The sequence below is a fragment of the Galeopterus variegatus genome, unplaced genomic scaffold (assembly GCF_000696425.1).
Source record: "Galeopterus variegatus unplaced genomic scaffold, G_variegatus-3.0.2 Scaffold437, whole genome shotgun sequence".
Taxonomy (NCBI): Eukaryota; Metazoa; Chordata; class Mammalia; order Dermoptera; family Cynocephalidae; genus Galeopterus; species Galeopterus variegatus.
In genome coordinates this window covers 226,637-244,549 of record NW_007726548.1, presented here as the reverse complement: position 1 = coordinate 244,549, position 17,913 = coordinate 226,637, and the positions used below count along the sequence as shown (strand labels likewise).

At 46.6% G+C, this 17,913-nt stretch overlaps 1 protein-coding gene across 2 annotated transcripts in view; it reads left to right on the top strand.

Annotated features, from left to right (window-relative positions):
- RGS3 (regulator of G-protein signaling 3) overlaps positions 1-17,913 on the top strand; it is a 136,843-nt gene that overhangs the window by 22,917 nt on the left and 96,013 nt on the right. For both annotated transcript variants that reach the window (XM_008568733.1, XM_008568734.1), the window contains exons 5-7: positions 8,799-8,867; positions 16,610-16,670; positions 17,819-17,909. In XM_008568733.1, the coding sequence (XP_008566955.1) occupies positions 8,799-8,867; positions 16,610-16,670; positions 17,819-17,909 (221 nt within the window). The remainder of the gene's footprint in view (positions 1-8,798; positions 8,868-16,609; positions 16,671-17,818; positions 17,910-17,913) is intronic.

Genomic DNA, 17,913 nt, shown 5'->3' with positions numbered 1-17,913 from the left:
TAGGTGGTAGATGTTGTGCAGCACAGTGGTTCCCATGGCTTTGGAAATCCAAACATGTTTGTGCCGGAGCTGGCTTTGCACTGCTGGTAGTTTCAGAAAAAACATTTCGTGTTAAACATAGATACCTTTGAGTTGGTGAGATCCAATTGTGAGTGCTGGCCTCGTTTGTCTGTTTCCAAACCTCTTTTTCCCACCACACATTGGACTGGGCACAGTTTTTGGAAGAGGTTTCTCAGCTTTAGGGAGCCCCACTGAAGTAATTGCTTAGACCTTGAGATAATAATACTGTGGATTCTCACGGTGCCTTTCATCCGAGGACCTCCTCACCCTCCAGCGTGATCTGATCACAGCTTGGAGAGTGCAGTAACCCCTATTATTAGCTCCAGCTCACATCCATGGACACTGTGGTCCTGAGAGAGTGGGGGGAAGTTAGGGCTGGAACTAGAATAGGATCCCTGGGCTCCTGAGATCTGCATCCTGAGCAGGAGAGCCTCAGGAATTTCTGATGGCTGCAGAGCTGGACCAGGGTTTGCTGGAGTCTGAATTGCTTTGGACTGTAGCTTAAACATCCAAAGTCCAAGGATCAAGTGATTTTCAGGCCATGGTGGTTGGTGGACTCACACAGAGCTATAAGACATGAAGCTTCTCTCCTTTTTGTTCTCCGAACCCTGCCGTCCTTCCTCTAGATAACAACAAATCACAAGCCCCAGCCACCATCCCAGTTCCATGGGGCATGTCCAGAGATGAACAGTTGGGATGAGGACATGTCTCACTGTGCCATGAGGAATGGTGGAAGGACTTCAGACTTCAGGTCTAGAGGAGAGAGCCCAGAGATGGCAAAACCAGATCCAGTCAATGAAAGTTACTGAGAGGCCACTTTTGGCTCAGTGTAAGATGGAGCACTGAACAGTCAGAGCTATTTCAAAAGAGAAAGGGCTCCCATTGCAAGAAGCAAGCTCCCTATCACTGGAGGTGACTGAGCAGAGGGAGGTGACTGCTAGACAGTGTTGTCATGGAAGGAGCAGATGAAGGGCTTTCTGGTTGATGTGCCTGGCCCTGCTCTCCCTGCCTCCCCAGCGTGGGTCCGTCTGGTGGATTGAGTTCAGTGGCTTCTTGAGGCTTCAGGGAAAGTCTACTGGACTCAGAAAAATTTTCCATATGTCAGTAAGGAAGAGGAGGGTGGCCCTCTCCTTTGTCCCTGCTGGAGCCATTGGTGTCTGTGAAGATGACCTGAAGTTTTTTTTTTTTTTTTTTTTTTTTTTTTTCCTTTTATTTAAATAAAAATGGGAAAAGCCAGAGGGAAAAAACCTCACCCAGCCCCTCATTCTCACCTGCTTTCTAGCCCTGGTTCTTCTATCATCTTCGCATTTCCCCTCCCCTTTTCCTCCCTCCCTTCTTCCCTGCCTGCTTTTGTCTTTCCCTCCCTTCGTCTCTCTCCTCTTTCCTTTTTTTTGATTTCCTCATCCTATTATTTTTAATTATAGAAGTGCTATAGATCATGGATATATTCATATTGTTAAAACAACAATGGCGATAGATTGAAATTCCTCTTGACCACCCTCCCTCCAATTCCCAGTCTCTTCCCTAGAGGTGATCACTGTTTAATTTGGCTCATTATTGTAGGGTTCCTGAAAGCATTCAACATGCTGATACAGAACATCAGTCTCCCAGAAGGGAAATAAATATGCAATCCTTTCAAAACACACACACACACACACACACACACACACACACACACACACACACACACCAATACATACCATATGTATTGCTCTGCAATCTGCTTGCTCCTTTTAAAAACTTATCTCAACGATACTCCCATGCCAGGTCATATAGAGCTCCTCCATTCTTTATAACAACCCGTACTATTCCATAGGACAGCTATAGATGGTTTCCTTAGCCACTTTTAAATCAATGGATATTTCAGGTGTTCCCAATTTTTTCTTACTTGAAAAATGCTGTAGTACCAGCCTTTGTGCATATGTGTGAGTTTTTGTCTATGATAGTTATCTGCAATGAAGATTGCTAGGCTGAAGGAAATGCACATTTAAATTTCAGTGATATTGCCAGACATTACCCTCCATTTACAGTCCCTCCAGCAGGATATGAAAGTACCTGTTTTCCTACACCTTTACCAACATTTGACAAAGGCCTGACAGTGAAAGCTCTCCAGCATCCACCTGGGGTGCCTGGTACGGTAGTGAGCTCTCCGTCACCAGAGGGGCATGAGCAAGGCTGGACGACCAGTGCTTGAGGCATTGCAGAAGGACTCCTGGGATGGTGAGGAGGCTGACCCGGGTGGCTTCTGAGGTCCCTTCCCACTAGAGACTGTAAGAGTCTTTGAATAGCTTCACGTGAACGAAAGAGTATTCCTGTCACCGTTACTTTGGTTTTCACCCAACAAGGAGCCAAAGTGAGGTTGTTTCTGGTGTTCTTTCCTTAGGTCAGCTGAAGCTGTCAATTGATGCCCAGGACCGGGTTCTGCTGCTCCACAGTGAGTATGGCTGTGTGCTGGTGGAAGGAAGGGGTGGGCCACTCAGCCTCCTGCCTGGAGCCAGGGTTGGGGGTGTTACCATGGGCCAAGGCTTCTTTTCTTATTTTCATATAGTGTCCTGCCATGTGCCCATTGAAAGAAGTGGGTATTCACTTGGGGCTCTTTCTGTAGACCCAGCCCCAGTCCTGCCCCTGATGTGTGTGGAGTCTACAGTGGTTGGCCTTTCTTCTTGGCAGGCTGGAGCTGCCTCTGGGCACTTCAACATCATCCTTGGCCCCAGTGGAGCAGGGCCACAGAAGAGCTTTCCTACCCTCTGTCCCTTTTTTCTTTCATCCTTTATTCTGTCTTTCTCTTTCCTCATTTGTTCATTAATTAATTCATTCATTGATGGGCATTGTAGTGTCATGGTTAAGATCATAGTCTTTGGAGCCTGACTGCTAGAATCTGAATCCTGGCTCTGATACTTTACTTGCTGAGAAAACTTGAACAAGCTCAGGTTTCTCAATGTCAAATGGTAGTGGTAATAGTATCTATCTTACGGGTTGTTACAAGGATTAAATGAGTTAATATTAGTGAAGTGCTTAGAACAGTGCCCGGCATGTATAAGTATTTGTTAAATAAAATAAAAAACCATAAATTCCAAAAATAGTGATTAAGCATTGGCTCTGTGCTAGGAGCTGGGACACCCACCTACCCCTGTCTAAGTGGTGCTGATGGGATGCCTGGGAAGACCTGGGAAAGGGAGTGATGTCTACTGTATTAGTCTGCTTTTGTGTTGCTATAACAGAATACCTGAGACTGGGTGATTTATAAGGAAAAGAGATTTATTTGCCTCACAATTCTTGGACAGCTCTATCTGGCGCAGGCCTCAGGCTCCTAATCATGATGGAAAATGATAGGACAGCTAGCAGGTGCAAGCAGATCACATGGCAAGAGGAAGCAAGGTGAGGGGAGGTGCCAGGGTCCTTTAAACAATCAGTTCTCTTGGAACTAATAGAGCAAGAACGCACTCACTACCTGCCCTGCCCCACATCTCCCAGGGAGGACATTAATCTATTCATGAGGGTCCTTTAAACAATCAGTTCTCTTGGAACTAATAGAGCAAGAACGCACTCACTACCTGCCCCTGCCCCCCATCTCCCAGGGAGGACATTAATCTATTCATGAGGGATCTGCCCCCATGACCTAAACACCTCCCAATACTGCCACATTAGGGATTAGACTTGAACATGAGCTTTTTGGGGGCAACAGATCCAAATCATATCATCTACATTCCATCCTTAAGGAGGAACAGACCTGAGCCATGCAGAAGGGAGCAGTGATGGGCACTTCATGCAGGTGGCCAGCAAGTACAAAGGCCTAGGGGTCAGAGAGCACCTGGTGCATTGGAAGAATGGTCTAATATGAGGGGGCATAGCATGGGAGGATTTTCTACTGCACCTGTTTGTTTATCTATTCGTTTGTCCTTCTCTCTAGCACATAAGTAGTTACTGAGCTTCTGTTATGGCTCCCACTGCCTGGATTCCTCTGTTCAGCCCAGAAGGCCCTGTCTTTCCAGCCTCCCTGGCTCTTGCTGCTATTGGCACACTCCACGCCCTGTTCTATCCAGTTACTTGCACCCCCTGGAAGGCTTCTTGCTTTCCCATGCCTCTGTGCCTTTGTACCCACTCTTCCTTGTGTCTGCAATAAGCTTCCTTCTTTTTTGAACTCCTTTTGAAAAATGACTCTCCCTCTCTTTGATTTTGCAAGAAATTTGCCTGCCTTAATCATCATTAAGACTCAGGAAAGAAGGTTCATTTTACCTTCTTTTTTTCCCCTCCATGAATCATCCCCCGACCCAACTGCCTGGCCCGAGTTTGTTGCTTCCTCCTTTGTGTGCTTATCACAAGTGCTGACTACATTGTGCCATCCTGTGCCTGATCTCTCCACCAGACTGGGAGTGCAGTAAGGGCAGGGGCCGGGTCTGCCTCACCACCACTAGTGGCCAGAGAACCAGGAGGTCATCACTAGTGGCCAGAGAGAATCTGGATCCTGCCCTCAAGAGCCATGCCCTTGGGGGGAGGGATGCACGCAGGAATAGTAACTAGGATACCGGGCCAGGAGGTCATCACTAGTGGCCAGAGAGAATCTGGATCCTGCCCTCAAGAGCCATGCCCTTAGGGGGAGGGATGCACGCAGGAATAGTAACTAGGATACCGGACAGAGGAGACCAGCAGGCGCCTGGCATCCTCCGGTCCTGGCCTTGGGGGGCCCAAGGTGAAGTTCCCAAGGACCAGCAGAGGGGTGTTTTTTGCCTGCCAGAGCCTGCCTCCAGCTGTGCAAACAGTTTTTGCAGAATACATCTTGGCCTCCACCACTCCATTTGTCCTGCACAGTTTGCTTTGGCTTCACCCCAGCCTCAGGCCCTTCATCCCTTCCAGCCTGTCCCTACTCCTTCCTTTGGCTTCCCAGGCCTCATGCCTCACACTACTGGGAGCTCCATCTGAGCTGAACCTGAGGGCTCAATCAAACTAAAACATACAAGAAAACAGAAAAGAGGCTCAGGTTCTATCAGGTCGATTGTCTGATTTCTGTAGACCTCAGGCAAATGGGCCATGCTTTCTTTCATGACCAGAACTATACTCACCCCACACTTATCCCTTGCCTTTATTTATTATTTTTTCTTAGCAAACATTTGTTGAGCTGTTACTTATTTGTCAGGCACTCTACTAAGTACATTATCTCATTTAATTGGCACAACTGCTATATTATAGTGCATATTATATCACTAACTCATTTTAAAAAGTGGCAAATTCAGTCTCAGAGAAGCAAAGCAACTCACATTAGCTTACATGGTTAGTAAGTTGTACAGCTGGGATTCGTGCTTGGGTCTGTCTACCTCTGGAACCCAAACTTGTGACTACTGAGCTGTACTGTCCCTCAGCCACAGCACAGCTCACTGTACAGGCTGTGTTCTCCAGCTTGGCCCTTCCATTCCCAGAAGTCTGTCTTATGTGGTAGAGGAAGCATTGAACTGGGAGTCAAGAGACATGGGTTCTAAATCCAACTGTCATTCCCATTGCTCTGTGATTTTGGGAAAGTTTCTTACTGTCTTTGGGTCTCCCTTGCAGCCTCATTTTTCCCATTAAATGAGGAGTTAGACTTAATAAAGTTTAAGTTCTCTTCCAGCTGTGAGATTCAGGGAATTGAATGCACTCTATAATGCCTTGGTGAGGGTGCTGCTAGAGTATGGGAGATGGTGGAAATGGACTAAACCATAGACAGGTTAATATCCAATGGTTGTTATACAGATTAAGGGCTGGTAGTAAGGGCCATAGCCCTACTTCTCAAATGTATTAGTCCGTTTTCTGTTGCTTATAACAGAGTACTGGAAACTGGGTAATTTATAAAGAAAAATGAAATTTATTTCTTATGGTTTTGGAGGCTGAGAAGTCCAAGGTCCAGGGGAACATCTGGTGAGAGCCTTCTTATTGGTGGGGACTCACTACAGAGTCCTTTGGCGACCAAGGTATCACATGGCAAGAATGGCAAGAGTGCTTTTATGTGTTCTCCTTATAAGCCACCAGTCTATGCCCATGGTAATCCATTTAAACCGTTAACCTATTACTTCATGAATGGGTTAATCCATTCATGGGGGCATAGTCCTCATGATCCAAAACCTCTTAAAAGCCCTACCTTTCAGATACCATAATCGAATTTCCCACCCACTAACATTGTTGCAATGGGGGCAGAGTTTCCGACACATGAACTTTTGGGGGACACATTGAGCCCATAGAATCACAGATATGCCTTTCTTTTCAGATCTTTTAATTTGTGTGTTTACATATGTCTCTGTGTGTGTGTGTTTGTGTCTGTGTGTGTGTGTGTGCTCATTCACCTACCCCAACATTTTAATTCTCTTTTAGTCATAGAAGGCAAAGGCCTGATGAGCAAAGAGCCTGGCGTCTGTGATTCCTATGTGAAGGTATATGATGGGGCTGCAGGTGGGTTGGAGGATGTTGAGGGGCCCTGTCACTAGGCTGAGTCCCAAGGTCCCAGCACACCTGTGGGCCTGGGGTCATTTGAGGTGGTGGTTTCCGTATTATTCATTTGGTAAGTAGGCATTTATTAGACACAGTGATAAGGCCCTGTGCTAGGCTGGACCCCTTTCCTGAGCCCAGCTTGGTCCCGAGGGCTTCCTGTAAGAGCTAGAATCTTAAAGTTGATCTCAACCATCCACATAGATGGGTACAGTGAGCATGTGGATGACTAAAATCCATAGACAATTCCAAGCCCTCTTGTGAAAAGCAACATCTTCACCTTCTTTCCCCTAAAACTATTTGCAAAATGGCCACATTTGGGCAGTAGAATGAAGGGTTAGGTCTTCTAGTCTCTGAGGACTGGAAGAGCCTTCTGAGTTGGGCCCTTGCAGTGAAGCCAGAGGCCCTGCAGGGGCAGGGGTCTACTTCTAGTGAGAGCCAAAGGCCAGGAGCCCCTCAGATAGTGGGAGCTGGAGTGTTGGGTGTAGGCCCTGATGTACCACTCTGTATTCTTCCTGAAGCCCTCAGGTTGGTTAGAATCCCCTGCAAGCAAGGACTTGATTGTGAGCAGGGCTGGCCACTGGAGGCAGGGGGAGAATAGACAGGGACGAGAGCATGGACTTGGGGCCTTGGCAGGAGGCTGATCCAGAGCATCCTGTGAAGGGAGCACTTAGTAGCTCCTGGAACTTAGAAGAGAGGAGGCCTTTTGCTTTTGGGGAAACCTCACTGCTTGAAGGAAAAGCAGAGATGATAGTTGATGACCCATCTCTGGCTGGGCCCATGGCTGCCTTCGTGGTACCACCTACCATGAGGCCCTGTCCTGGCATCTGACTCAAATACCTCTGGCCCTGGGTTCCTTATTCCTCTCCAGCATCTGAGTGGGGACTCCATGCTGTCCTCTGCAGAGGCTGGTTTGAAGGACACAGGGAAGCCTTTATCTTGGAGATGTGCAGAGTCAGCTGCTGGACATAGATGCTACATGGCCATAAGATCAGCTAATGCTTACTTTTCTCCAATTTAAGGTTTCTTTGATTCCTGAAAATAATCGACTATGCCGTCAGAAGACGCAGACCATTCCAGACTGCAGAGACCCAGCTTTCCATGAGCACTTCTTCTTGTAAGAGTCTGGTGCAGCTGGGTCCTGGAAAGGAGAGGGAAGGAGTGTTTATCTGGAAACAGCTCTGTTTGCCAAATCTAGAAACAGATCTAAGCAGAAAAACATTGACTTCTAAAGGATGTCTTTGTTTTCTCATCCACTTGTGTCCTTGCATCCCTGGCACCAGGCCCAGCAGTGAGGTCCACAGTGATAAGGTGTCACTTGGCTGGTTCTCATAACTGAAATGCCCAGCCTGGGGCTGGCAGCCCCTGAAGAGAGTAGAAAATTTCCCACTGTGCCTTGGGCCAAGCTTTCTCCTTTAGCAGAAGGAATTTTCCAAGCTGCCTTGGGCCAAGCTTTCTCCTTTAGCAGAAGGAATTTTCCAAGCTGAGGGATGTTTGGCCTCTCTGCCCCCCCTTTTTATTTAAACTTGGTAACCTCTCTGAGCCTCGGCTTCCTTATTTGTAAAATGGGGTTAATAATAGTACCAACTTCAGAGATCTGTGAGGTGTAGATGGGACAGTATATGAGGGATGTTTGGCCTCTCTGCCCCCCCTTTTTATTTAAACTTGGTAACCTCTCTGAGCCTTGGCTTCCTTATTTGTAAAATGGGGTTAATAATAGTACCAACTTCAGAGATCTGTGAGGTGTAGATGGGACAGTATAACACAACGCCTGGCAGGGTGGTAGCTGGTATTGTTGTTATTATTTCTTTCCCCCATCTCTGAACTCTGGGGCCAATGGGAAGGTAATAGACATCCTGTATTTCCTTTTATGAAAATTAGTAACATTTTGTTTTTTTTCTCACTGTGCAAGGTAATTTTGCTTATTGTAAAAAATAGAATATATAAATGTGCAAAAAGATGAAAATAGATAACACCCATAGCCCTACTACCCACAGACAGATATGTCTTGCTGTATTTCTTTTCAGGTCTTTTAATTTGTGTGGGTGTGTATGTTTACAAAAATGGAATTTTTTTATAATAGTGTGTTGTAACTTCCGTTTTGTCCTTAATGTAATATAAACTCTATTATGCATATAAGTACTCATCTCCCGCGTGCTTTTTACTATAGTTTATCTTACCAGCTGTTTAGGTTATTTCCAAAGTTTTGCAATTAAGACTTACTTTGTGGATCTAGCCTAGAGCTCAGCCCTACTAACACTTTGGTCATCTGATTTGTTTTGCAGTCCTGTCCAAGAAGAGGACGATCAGAAGCGTCTTCTGGTTACTGTGTGGAACAGGGCCAGTGAGTCAAGGTGAGCAGAGCTACTGAGCTGAGGCAAGACCCTGCTCTAGGCTAGTGGGTGGCATCTAGCATACAGCAGGGCTCAATTAGTGCTTGCTGGATAAATTAGTGGTAGTGGCAATACTAAACTGCAGAGGCTGCCACCCTCTGAATCCCTATCCTTCCAGGTGTTGCTGAGGATTGTGTTCTTAATGAGCATTTGTTGAGCACAGCAAGGCACTGTGTTGGCCACTGGGGATGCCAACCAGCCTACATGTGGGTGCTGCTGTCAAGGCACCCACTGTTCAGGAGGGACACCAGGTGCTGCATGGAGATAAATTACAGTCATCACAGCATGCACATACTCAGTTCCACAGGACTCTAAGCACCATGAAAAATAGGCCTGTTTCTCTCTGAGTCACCACTGTACCTAGAGCCTAGCACATAGATGTTTAATAAATATTGGTTGCATGAATAAAGGCATAAAATGAGTAATAAGGATAGTAAGTGTGGAAAGAGGGAGAATTCACTGCGGGCTGAGATGATCAAGGAGGGCTTCATGGGAAAAGTGGGATTTTGAACTTGGGCAGAGATTAGGATTAAGACTAAGACAAGGAGAGAAGGTTGGAAGGGGCATTCCAGGCAGGGGCACAGCATGAGCAAAGGCAAGGAGGCAGTAATATGCATGGTGGGCTCAGGCTGCCAAGAGGAGGCCAGGTTAGGGAGTACAGAAGTTTTGTGTAGGAGAATCCAAACAGGCTGATCTTGCAGGCAGCCCAGGACACAGGAGGAAAGACATGGTCATTAGTAATGGCAGATAGTCTAGAGTCAGGGAGGAGTGCTGAGTAGTGAGTGTGATAATTGGCTGCTAAGGAAAGGGGGTGAGAGCAATTGACTGTGGCAAAAACATTCTAGGTGCTGAGGGTGCATGGAGTCAGAGACTATCCTGCTGTCTTGAGGGTCAGCGATAGGGACTTAGGGGTGTGGGTGAGGAGGGGGACATCCATCACGTTAATAACAAGAGCAATCATGTACTGGGTGCTGACCTTGAGCCAGGGTTTCACAGTGCATTATCTCATTTAATTCTTCAACAACTCTAAGAAGAGCGGGGTTTTGTCCTAAGTTTTCGGAAGAGGAAACTGAAGCTAAGAAAGGTTAGCAACTTGCTTAAGGTCACACAGCCAGTGAAGAGTAGAGCCAGGAACCTAGGCAGGTGGACCCCAGAGCCCTAACTCTTCACACTGTACTGCATCATGGGTACATAAGCAAAAGGACAGAAGAGAGAACTGGTAGAGAGGACAGGGCAGGGATGGAATGAGGAGGGATCTTCAAACTCACTGGTGTTGCTGGAGAGTCACATGAAAGTAGGAACTGGACAGAGATAAGATGAAGAGGTTGGCATGAGTCAAATCAGATGATTCTATAGGTTCTCTTCAGAGTGTGGGTTTTCTCCTCAGGGCCAGTGGTTCTCAATCCTGGATGTGCATCAGAATTACCTGGGATACTTGTGAGGAACACAGGTTACCAGGTGCTACATCAGATTGATTAAATCCAAATCTTCATGGGTGGGGCCTAGAAATATGCATTTACACAAGTTCACAGGGTGAACCTCATGCATCCAGTTTGGTGTTTGGGAATCTGACCATTGGGAGATACTGAAGGGTGTCGATCAAGGGAATGATAGATGCACATTCTAGATCTATCACTTTGGTAGGTATTTGGAAGGTTGGAGAGGAGCTAGGAGATGCTTGTGATCTGTGAGAGAGATGATTTGGGCATGGGAAACAGACTCAGGACATACTTAGGAGATTAAATCAACAGTACTTAGTGGTGATTTGGCTGTGAGAGCAGTGGGAGAAGTCAAGGATAGCTCTTGGGTAGCTGGCGGTGTCCCCAACTAAGAGCTTACCTTTAGGGGAAGTTGAGTCAACTTGGGAGATGGTGAGATACAGGTGCCTGGAGAGCAGCCAGGTGGGATCTGTGTAGGAGGGCTTGCTTTTCACAGCCTGGAGGTGGGGGTGGAGAGGTCCGTACCAGTGGTAGAGATGAGGCAGCCATGACCACAAAGGTAGTGGATGAAATCCTGAGCAGGTAGGACCACCCAGGGAGAGCACTGAATGTCAAGGACCAAGGGCAGAACGCTGTCTTGAAGGGACGGGCAAATGAAGGGAAAGCCCTGAAGGAGAGTGGAGGAGTGCTGGAGAGGTAGATGGACATCCAGCAAGTCCACTGGGTGGAGACAGGGACTGGAGCGGGTGCTGGAGGCAGACACCAAACCATGGGGGGCGTTGTGTGTTGTACCGTGATCTCTCCTCCTATAAGAATGCAGCAAGCTGGGCAAAGCTGCTGAGAAGGAGCCAGTGATGCGGTTCACGGTTTTGGAAAAGAAAGTGAGGCTGGGACAAGTGAGTCAGCACCCAGAGAGGCAGCGTGACAGGGGCAGTGTCTCCACTTGTTGCCTATTTTGGGAAAGTGAGATTCCTTATTAAACAAAACATAGCCAAACTTGTGGTCACAGTCCCAGCCCAAAGCTCAAGGGGGACAGAGCAGGCTCAGACAGGCCTGCCTTCAGAGCAGATGGCCCTGTCTAAAAATGTTAGCCCAGTGAGGCTGGCTCAACTTCCATGTGTTCTCCGTGTCCCCTCTCCTTTATCGATCCATTTCTGAATGAGAAGGCCTCTGAGCTGGAGGAGGCAGCCAGAGTGATCGCAGGAAACTTCAGCTCTGCTGCATGCTAGCAAATCAAATTGTGCTTCTCTGAAGGGTGGCCATTCAACTTATCAATATGAAAGGCAATTACAGAAGGAAGGAAACAGACATTTTACTGAACTCTTCTCTGTGCCAAGCACCTTACATATATTATGTCAGTTTATTCCTGAGAGGTAGGAATTATCATTGTCCTCTTCAGAAAAGAGGAAACTGAGGCTTGTGAAGGCTCAGGAACTTGCTTAAGGTTGTGACATTTCCTATTTATTAAGTACTTATTCCGTGTAGACATTAATCTAAGCACATGCCATGCATTATCTAACTTAATCCTCACAACACATATGAGGTAGGTATTATTGTTGCTCTTATACAGGTGAGGAAACAGGCACAGAGAGGTTATATAACTTGCCCAAGGTAACACAGCTAGGATGTCGTGAAAACAAGATGCAAATCCAGGCAATCTGGCACCAAGCCCACATTACAGTATACTTGACTGTCTTACATGGGTGATAAATGACTCCAAAGTCATACTCCTGTGTCACTACGCTTGCTCCTCAGGCCTCGGGCTGCTTCTCATAGCATTATGTGTAGTTTTACATAGATCATCCAGCCACATGTGTAGTAGTCACACTTTGAAATGATAGGAGATAAAAGGGAAGCATGTGTTCCATCAATTCTCATGATTCTTCCAGTGTTGACTATAAATTTGTATTCGAGAAATAAGATGAACTACAAAGAAGTTCTGGGGAAGGGCCGATGATTTCAGCTCATCATGGTGATCGCAGTGGGAACTGAGGAGAACCAGGCCTCAGAGCAGTAGACTTTGGCTTAGCTTTGACTCACTGTGAGACCATGAGTCAGTCCCTTCCCCACTCTGGGCCACAGTTTCCTTGTATGTAAAATTCAGTGATCTCTTAAGATTTCATTCAGCTTCAAGGTTCCATGCATTTTTAAAAATTATAAACATTTTCAAATGTGTGAAAAGGTAGAAAGTATCATATAATAAACCCTTATGTACTCATAGCCCAGCTTCATTAATTATCAATATATAGTCAATCTTATTTCTTCTACGCCCTACCTGCTTTCCCCCTCTTCCAGTGGATTGTTTTAAAGTAAATCCCAGACATTATCTCATCTCATCATCTCATGGGTATATATCTCTAAAAGGTGGCTTAAAAAACAATAACCATGATGACATTATCACACTTAAAAATTAATAGTAATTCCTCAATATTATTGAATATGGAAGTAAGTATTTTAAAGTTTCATTTGGGGCCGGCCCGGTGGCGCACTGGATAGTGCGCCGCTTGGGAAGCGCGGCGGCGCTCCCGTCCGAGGGTTCGGATCCCACGTAGAGACCGGCTCCCGCTCACTGGCTGAGCGAGGCGCGGGAGCAACGCCGAGGCTTGCGATCCCGTTGCCGGTCCCCGTCCGGTACGGGGGCGACACTGAGGGTTGCGATCCATTGCCGGACACGGAAAAAGACAAAAGACAAAAAACCAAAAACAAACAAGACACTGAGGGTTGCGATCCATTGCCGGACACGGAAAAAAGACAAAAGACAAAAAAACAAAAAAAAACAGACAAACAAAAAAAAAAGTTTCATTTGATGATATGGTGAAAGCCAGACTGAAGCTTCTAGTTTCAATCATAGCATTTTCAGAACTTGTGACCAGAGGAACAATCTTGGAGAGAATTATAATGTTATGTATCAAGTTAAAAAATGCATATATAATTAAAAAACATAATCTTTTATGTTAATAGTAGCTACATTATGGAGGGCCTGCTTGCTATGTCCCATGCACTGTCCTGGGTACTGTAAGTGTATTCTCTTTTTAAATCCATTCTATAAATAAGATCTCAGTGCTAAGTACAGTGGCCTAATGTCAGAAAGCTTGTGACCAGTTATGGGTACCAAGCCTAATGGAAAAATGTGTTCAATTTAAGCCATCAAATTAAAAATAAATTGAGATTAAATGATATAACCCTGTAACAGAGATAGTTTATGGCCCCTGAGAGGGAGAATTAAAGTACATTCCCTCAAAAATAACACATTTTTGTCTTGCAGTGGGTCTCCCATGCTATGCTCAAACGTAAACTGGGTATTATCCCCATGTGTGTTACGTGAAGTTACCTCTGAGCCTTTGCATGGGTTATTCCCTCTGCTGGAAATGTTCTTCCTCTCATTTTCTCTGGCTCAACTCATAAGGCCTTCTTCAAGCATCTCAGCCCTAAACTACCTCTTGCCTCCATAAGCCTTCAGAATTTGTTGACTGTACTGTTTGTCTGTCAATCTCACTCTGCCCTGTGACATCCCCTGTATCGCTGTCTTGAACTGCTATTTAAATTCCTGTGTGTTTGGCTTGTTTCCTTAATGCTGCAGCTTCTTGCCCAGTGCCTGCTAACTATAGGCATGATGGATTCATCCATTTGTCAAGCCTTCACTTCACCAAGTGCACCGAGCCCAGAGCTCAGGCCTTGGCAGTCAGAAGTAACTAAGTCTTGGTTCCAGAGACTTTGCACCTTGTGAAATTTCAGGCAGTCTTCAGGGTGAATGTTAGTTCCACAGTTTATAAACTGACCCTTATACTATCATATACTCAGGTTGCTTGTGAAAGAAGTCTTTCTTCCTCCAAAGGTTTTTCAAAGCAGACCTAAGAAGTAGCTAATTGAAGAACACTTAGAGGTTCCTGCTTATGGACATTAATTGTGACAATTTACTCTGCATGAATGATCATGAAGTCATTGGATGCCCCTTAGCAGGAAGCAGAGCTCAAGCGAGACTATTAACCACTGAACATTCTTTAAGCCCTGAGAATGAAAATTCCACTTACTGAAGAGCAGGGAGAGGCAGCCAAGCTAATGCATCAGCCTGAAGATTAGAAAGTTTCAGCTATAGTCAGTATGAAAGAAAAGTATACAGCAAGGCAGTGCAGGCATCTAGACACCAGCTGTGTTTCTCCTGAGTGAGTTGACAAACAAAATTAAACTGGTAGGATGACTCTGGCAAAGTCTTGACAAGGCTTTTCTGGAACGGCAGCTCAGATTAGTGTCTGTTGCTTATGATGGTCACCGCAACTGTGTTCTGTTAGTGCTGACTTGGCCACTTCCCAAGAGGGAGGAGTATTTATTTTTGGCGGTGGCTTGGGAGGTGGATGTGGAAGGGTCACTTTATTGGGGTGACTGCATTGTCCTCTTTGAGGAGATTATTAATGTGGCTTTGTATGATGGGAGGGGGCAAGGAAGAGTGGAGCAGACGGAGCCAAGGCTGGAGGAAGCAGGCGCAGGAAGAGTAGTGGAACAAGAGCAGCTGGTGAAAGACAGCCAGGCACAGAGGCAGCCCCACAGTTGTGGTTTAGAGTGTGGATTTGCAGCAAATGGACCAATTTTGGGGACCAGGACCCTAGCACTCTGCATCCCCACCCCTCACTTGTCTTGGCTGCCTGGGAGAAGATAGTTTTGTTTTGCTTAGGACTGTCAGATGGTAAGCCGCACCCTTTCCAGAGAATCCAAACAATATGTATTTATAGAGACCTTCGAGACCACTGGTCCTTGACTGGGGCAGGCATGGGTGGGTGCTCTGCAGGATCCCCTGGGGAGCTTTCTCCAGGCTCCCATGCTGAATCCCACTTGGGCCAAGTGGATTTGGGTCCAGAGGAGCAAGCTCTGGAGCACAGGTGTTGAACAGGCTCTTGAGGTAGTTCTTGGCACACTCCTGGTTAAAATTGCTGCCCTAGCTCAGGCCCCCCAAAACCAGGTTCCTGGGAGGCACATCTTTAGGGAGTTCCCTACATATCCAGGCAGCCCATTCCATCTTTGGCTTTGATATTGTGTCTTCCACGGGATAGGCCAAATCCCTCACCTATGTGGCTCTTTCAGATACTGAAGTCAACCATCAGGGTTTTTCTCCAGTATAAATATCCATGATGCTTCCCGATTAATAGTTATTAAACCAATCTATGAATGGGTCTGAGTTTGGGATGCAGTAGGAGAGAACAGAAAAACACACACATCACACACATACAACTCTAGTGTTAAGATAGAGCAGGATATGGTACAGAAGAAGTTCTTAAAGATATATTTATAGATTTTTTTTCTGATAACAAAGTACTGTTTCTTCCTTGTGAAAATCTGAAAATAGTAAAAACTCAAATAAAAAAACCAAAAATCTTCAGTAATCCCACCTACAATATACAACCACTGTTAGTATTTTTGTGGGTGTCTTTCTCAGTAAACTACAGCTTTGTAACCTTCCTTTTCTCTAACAATAGCAAGGTTTTGTGTTTTTTTTGCATTTCATTAATATTAATCTATGCCATCATTATTAAAAGCTGCCAAATATTAATAAGTCCCTGATTGTTGGATGTTAAGGCTCCATGGTGGATGTTCTTCAGGAACTTTGAGTTACATTTAACCAAGGACCAGATTGAACTCAGCCCCTTGCCATAGTCTGGCATTCCCATGGGGCCTGACCCTGGCTCATGCCTACCTGGCCCACTGGCAGCCATGTCAGGTTGATTTTAGCAACTTTTGTGTGTCAAGTTGGTTAGAACCTTGATCTGTATCTATCTAAGAACTGCCTAGGTCCTGCTGGGACCTGAGATAAAGTTTCTTGAGCTTGAGGTCCCATAACTTTCTCTTTGACTGAACATCATTAAGTGATATGGAAGTTGAGATTCCTTGTGGGGACAAGCTCTTCAGATCTACCCAGCACCAGAACAGTTAAAACCTGTGAGGTAGTTCTGCGCTTCTGTGGTTGGTGCAGGGAGTTCTGTACCAGGCTTAGGATGCTGGTTTCCCCCTCGTACTCCCCTACCCCCTGACACACTAACTAGTTCTGTGACCTTGGGAAGGGAACCAACTCGGAGCCCCCATTTTTTCCTCTGTAAAATGGAGATAACTGCTTTCAAGCTTACCTCACAAAGTCAGAAGGATCAAACGAGACGATGCAGGTAAAAGTACTTTGTAAACCACAGTGGATCAGGCAAACCTATGTGATACTTGATAATCCACCTCCCAATATAGCCCAACAAAACGGTGCTGACCCAGCCTCTATTGTTCTCTCAGACAGAGTGGACTCATTGGCTGCATGAGCTTTGGGGTGAAGTCCCTCCTGGCTCCGGACAAGGTGGGTCCTATGGAAGCTTCTGACAGGGTCATCCCACCTAGGCCACGGCTGGTACAGGCAGGCTTTCTCTGGGAGCTCTTGGGTGGGGCTTCAATCTGAGATGGTGCCCCACTGAGACAGATGCTTAGTGACCTGAATATCAACACTGTCTGTCACCTGCCTAGCTGAGGGTTTGGGTCCCCTTCATGGTTTATCTTGCCAGGGGCAGTTCTTAGGCAGCCCCAAGTCCTCCCAGGAAGCTATGAGTCTAGTGTTTGCCATTAAGGACACTGGCAGATCCCTTTAGGCCCGAGCACACCTGGGCCTGCCCTGGAAGAGGAGGGCCAGGTGCTTCTCATGGTCTGCTCTTGGTGTATTTACCAGGTCTGATATTTCTGAGTCTAGCAAGTACCACCTCTTTCTGAGTGAGCAGCACCATCCTCTACGGAGCTTTTGCTCAAGCTGGGTGAGGACTCTTTGGGATCTAGAGATCCCTCCCTCTGGGTCATCAGTCCCTTATCCATCTCTACTGTGCAGTGCACTCCCCAAACTGGATGGTGTTGAGCAGGGGAGGGATGCACTCCTTTTGTACATCTCTGAAAATGTCCTGGTGGCCTGCTGCATGGCCCTGCCACCCAGCTTTGTGTCCTAGAAGTGAAGTCTGGGGTGTATGGCTGAGGATTCTTTATGCTGTGTGTGGGTCCCAATGATCCCTTGACTGCAGCCATGGCTTTGGAGAAGATGGTCCCCAGGAGACTGCTCAGGAGCCTCAGAATGCCTATTCTTTCTTCCTTCTCCATTCCTCTTTCACTTGCTCCCTTCTGTTCTGTCAACAAACGTTTATTGGGTTCTTACTGCATACCAGGCACAGTGTTAGGCACATCAAAGAGCCTGTGCACAGCCTAGTAGGGGAGGTGGCCAGGCAAGTAGATGGTTGTCCTCCAGGGATAAGAGGCTGTGGGAATTCAGCAGAGAGGAGGACCAGCTCTGCCCAGAGCATCAGGGCAGGCTTCCTGAAGGTGTAGGCGTGGCAGTCTTGGGGTAGGGAGGCTGGAGTATCCGTCTCTCCTAGGGAGGGTATCTAGCTGCTACTTTTTGAAGGGGGTTGGTGGCTGCCTGAACTGTGCCCTCTGCCTCCTCTGAGTGTGTCATTCCTGCTCCCATGACAGGAGATCAGTGGCTGGTACTACCTTCTGGGGAAGGACCTGGGCCGGACCAAGCACCTGAAGGTGGCCAGGCGTCGACTGCAGCTCCTGAGAGGTGA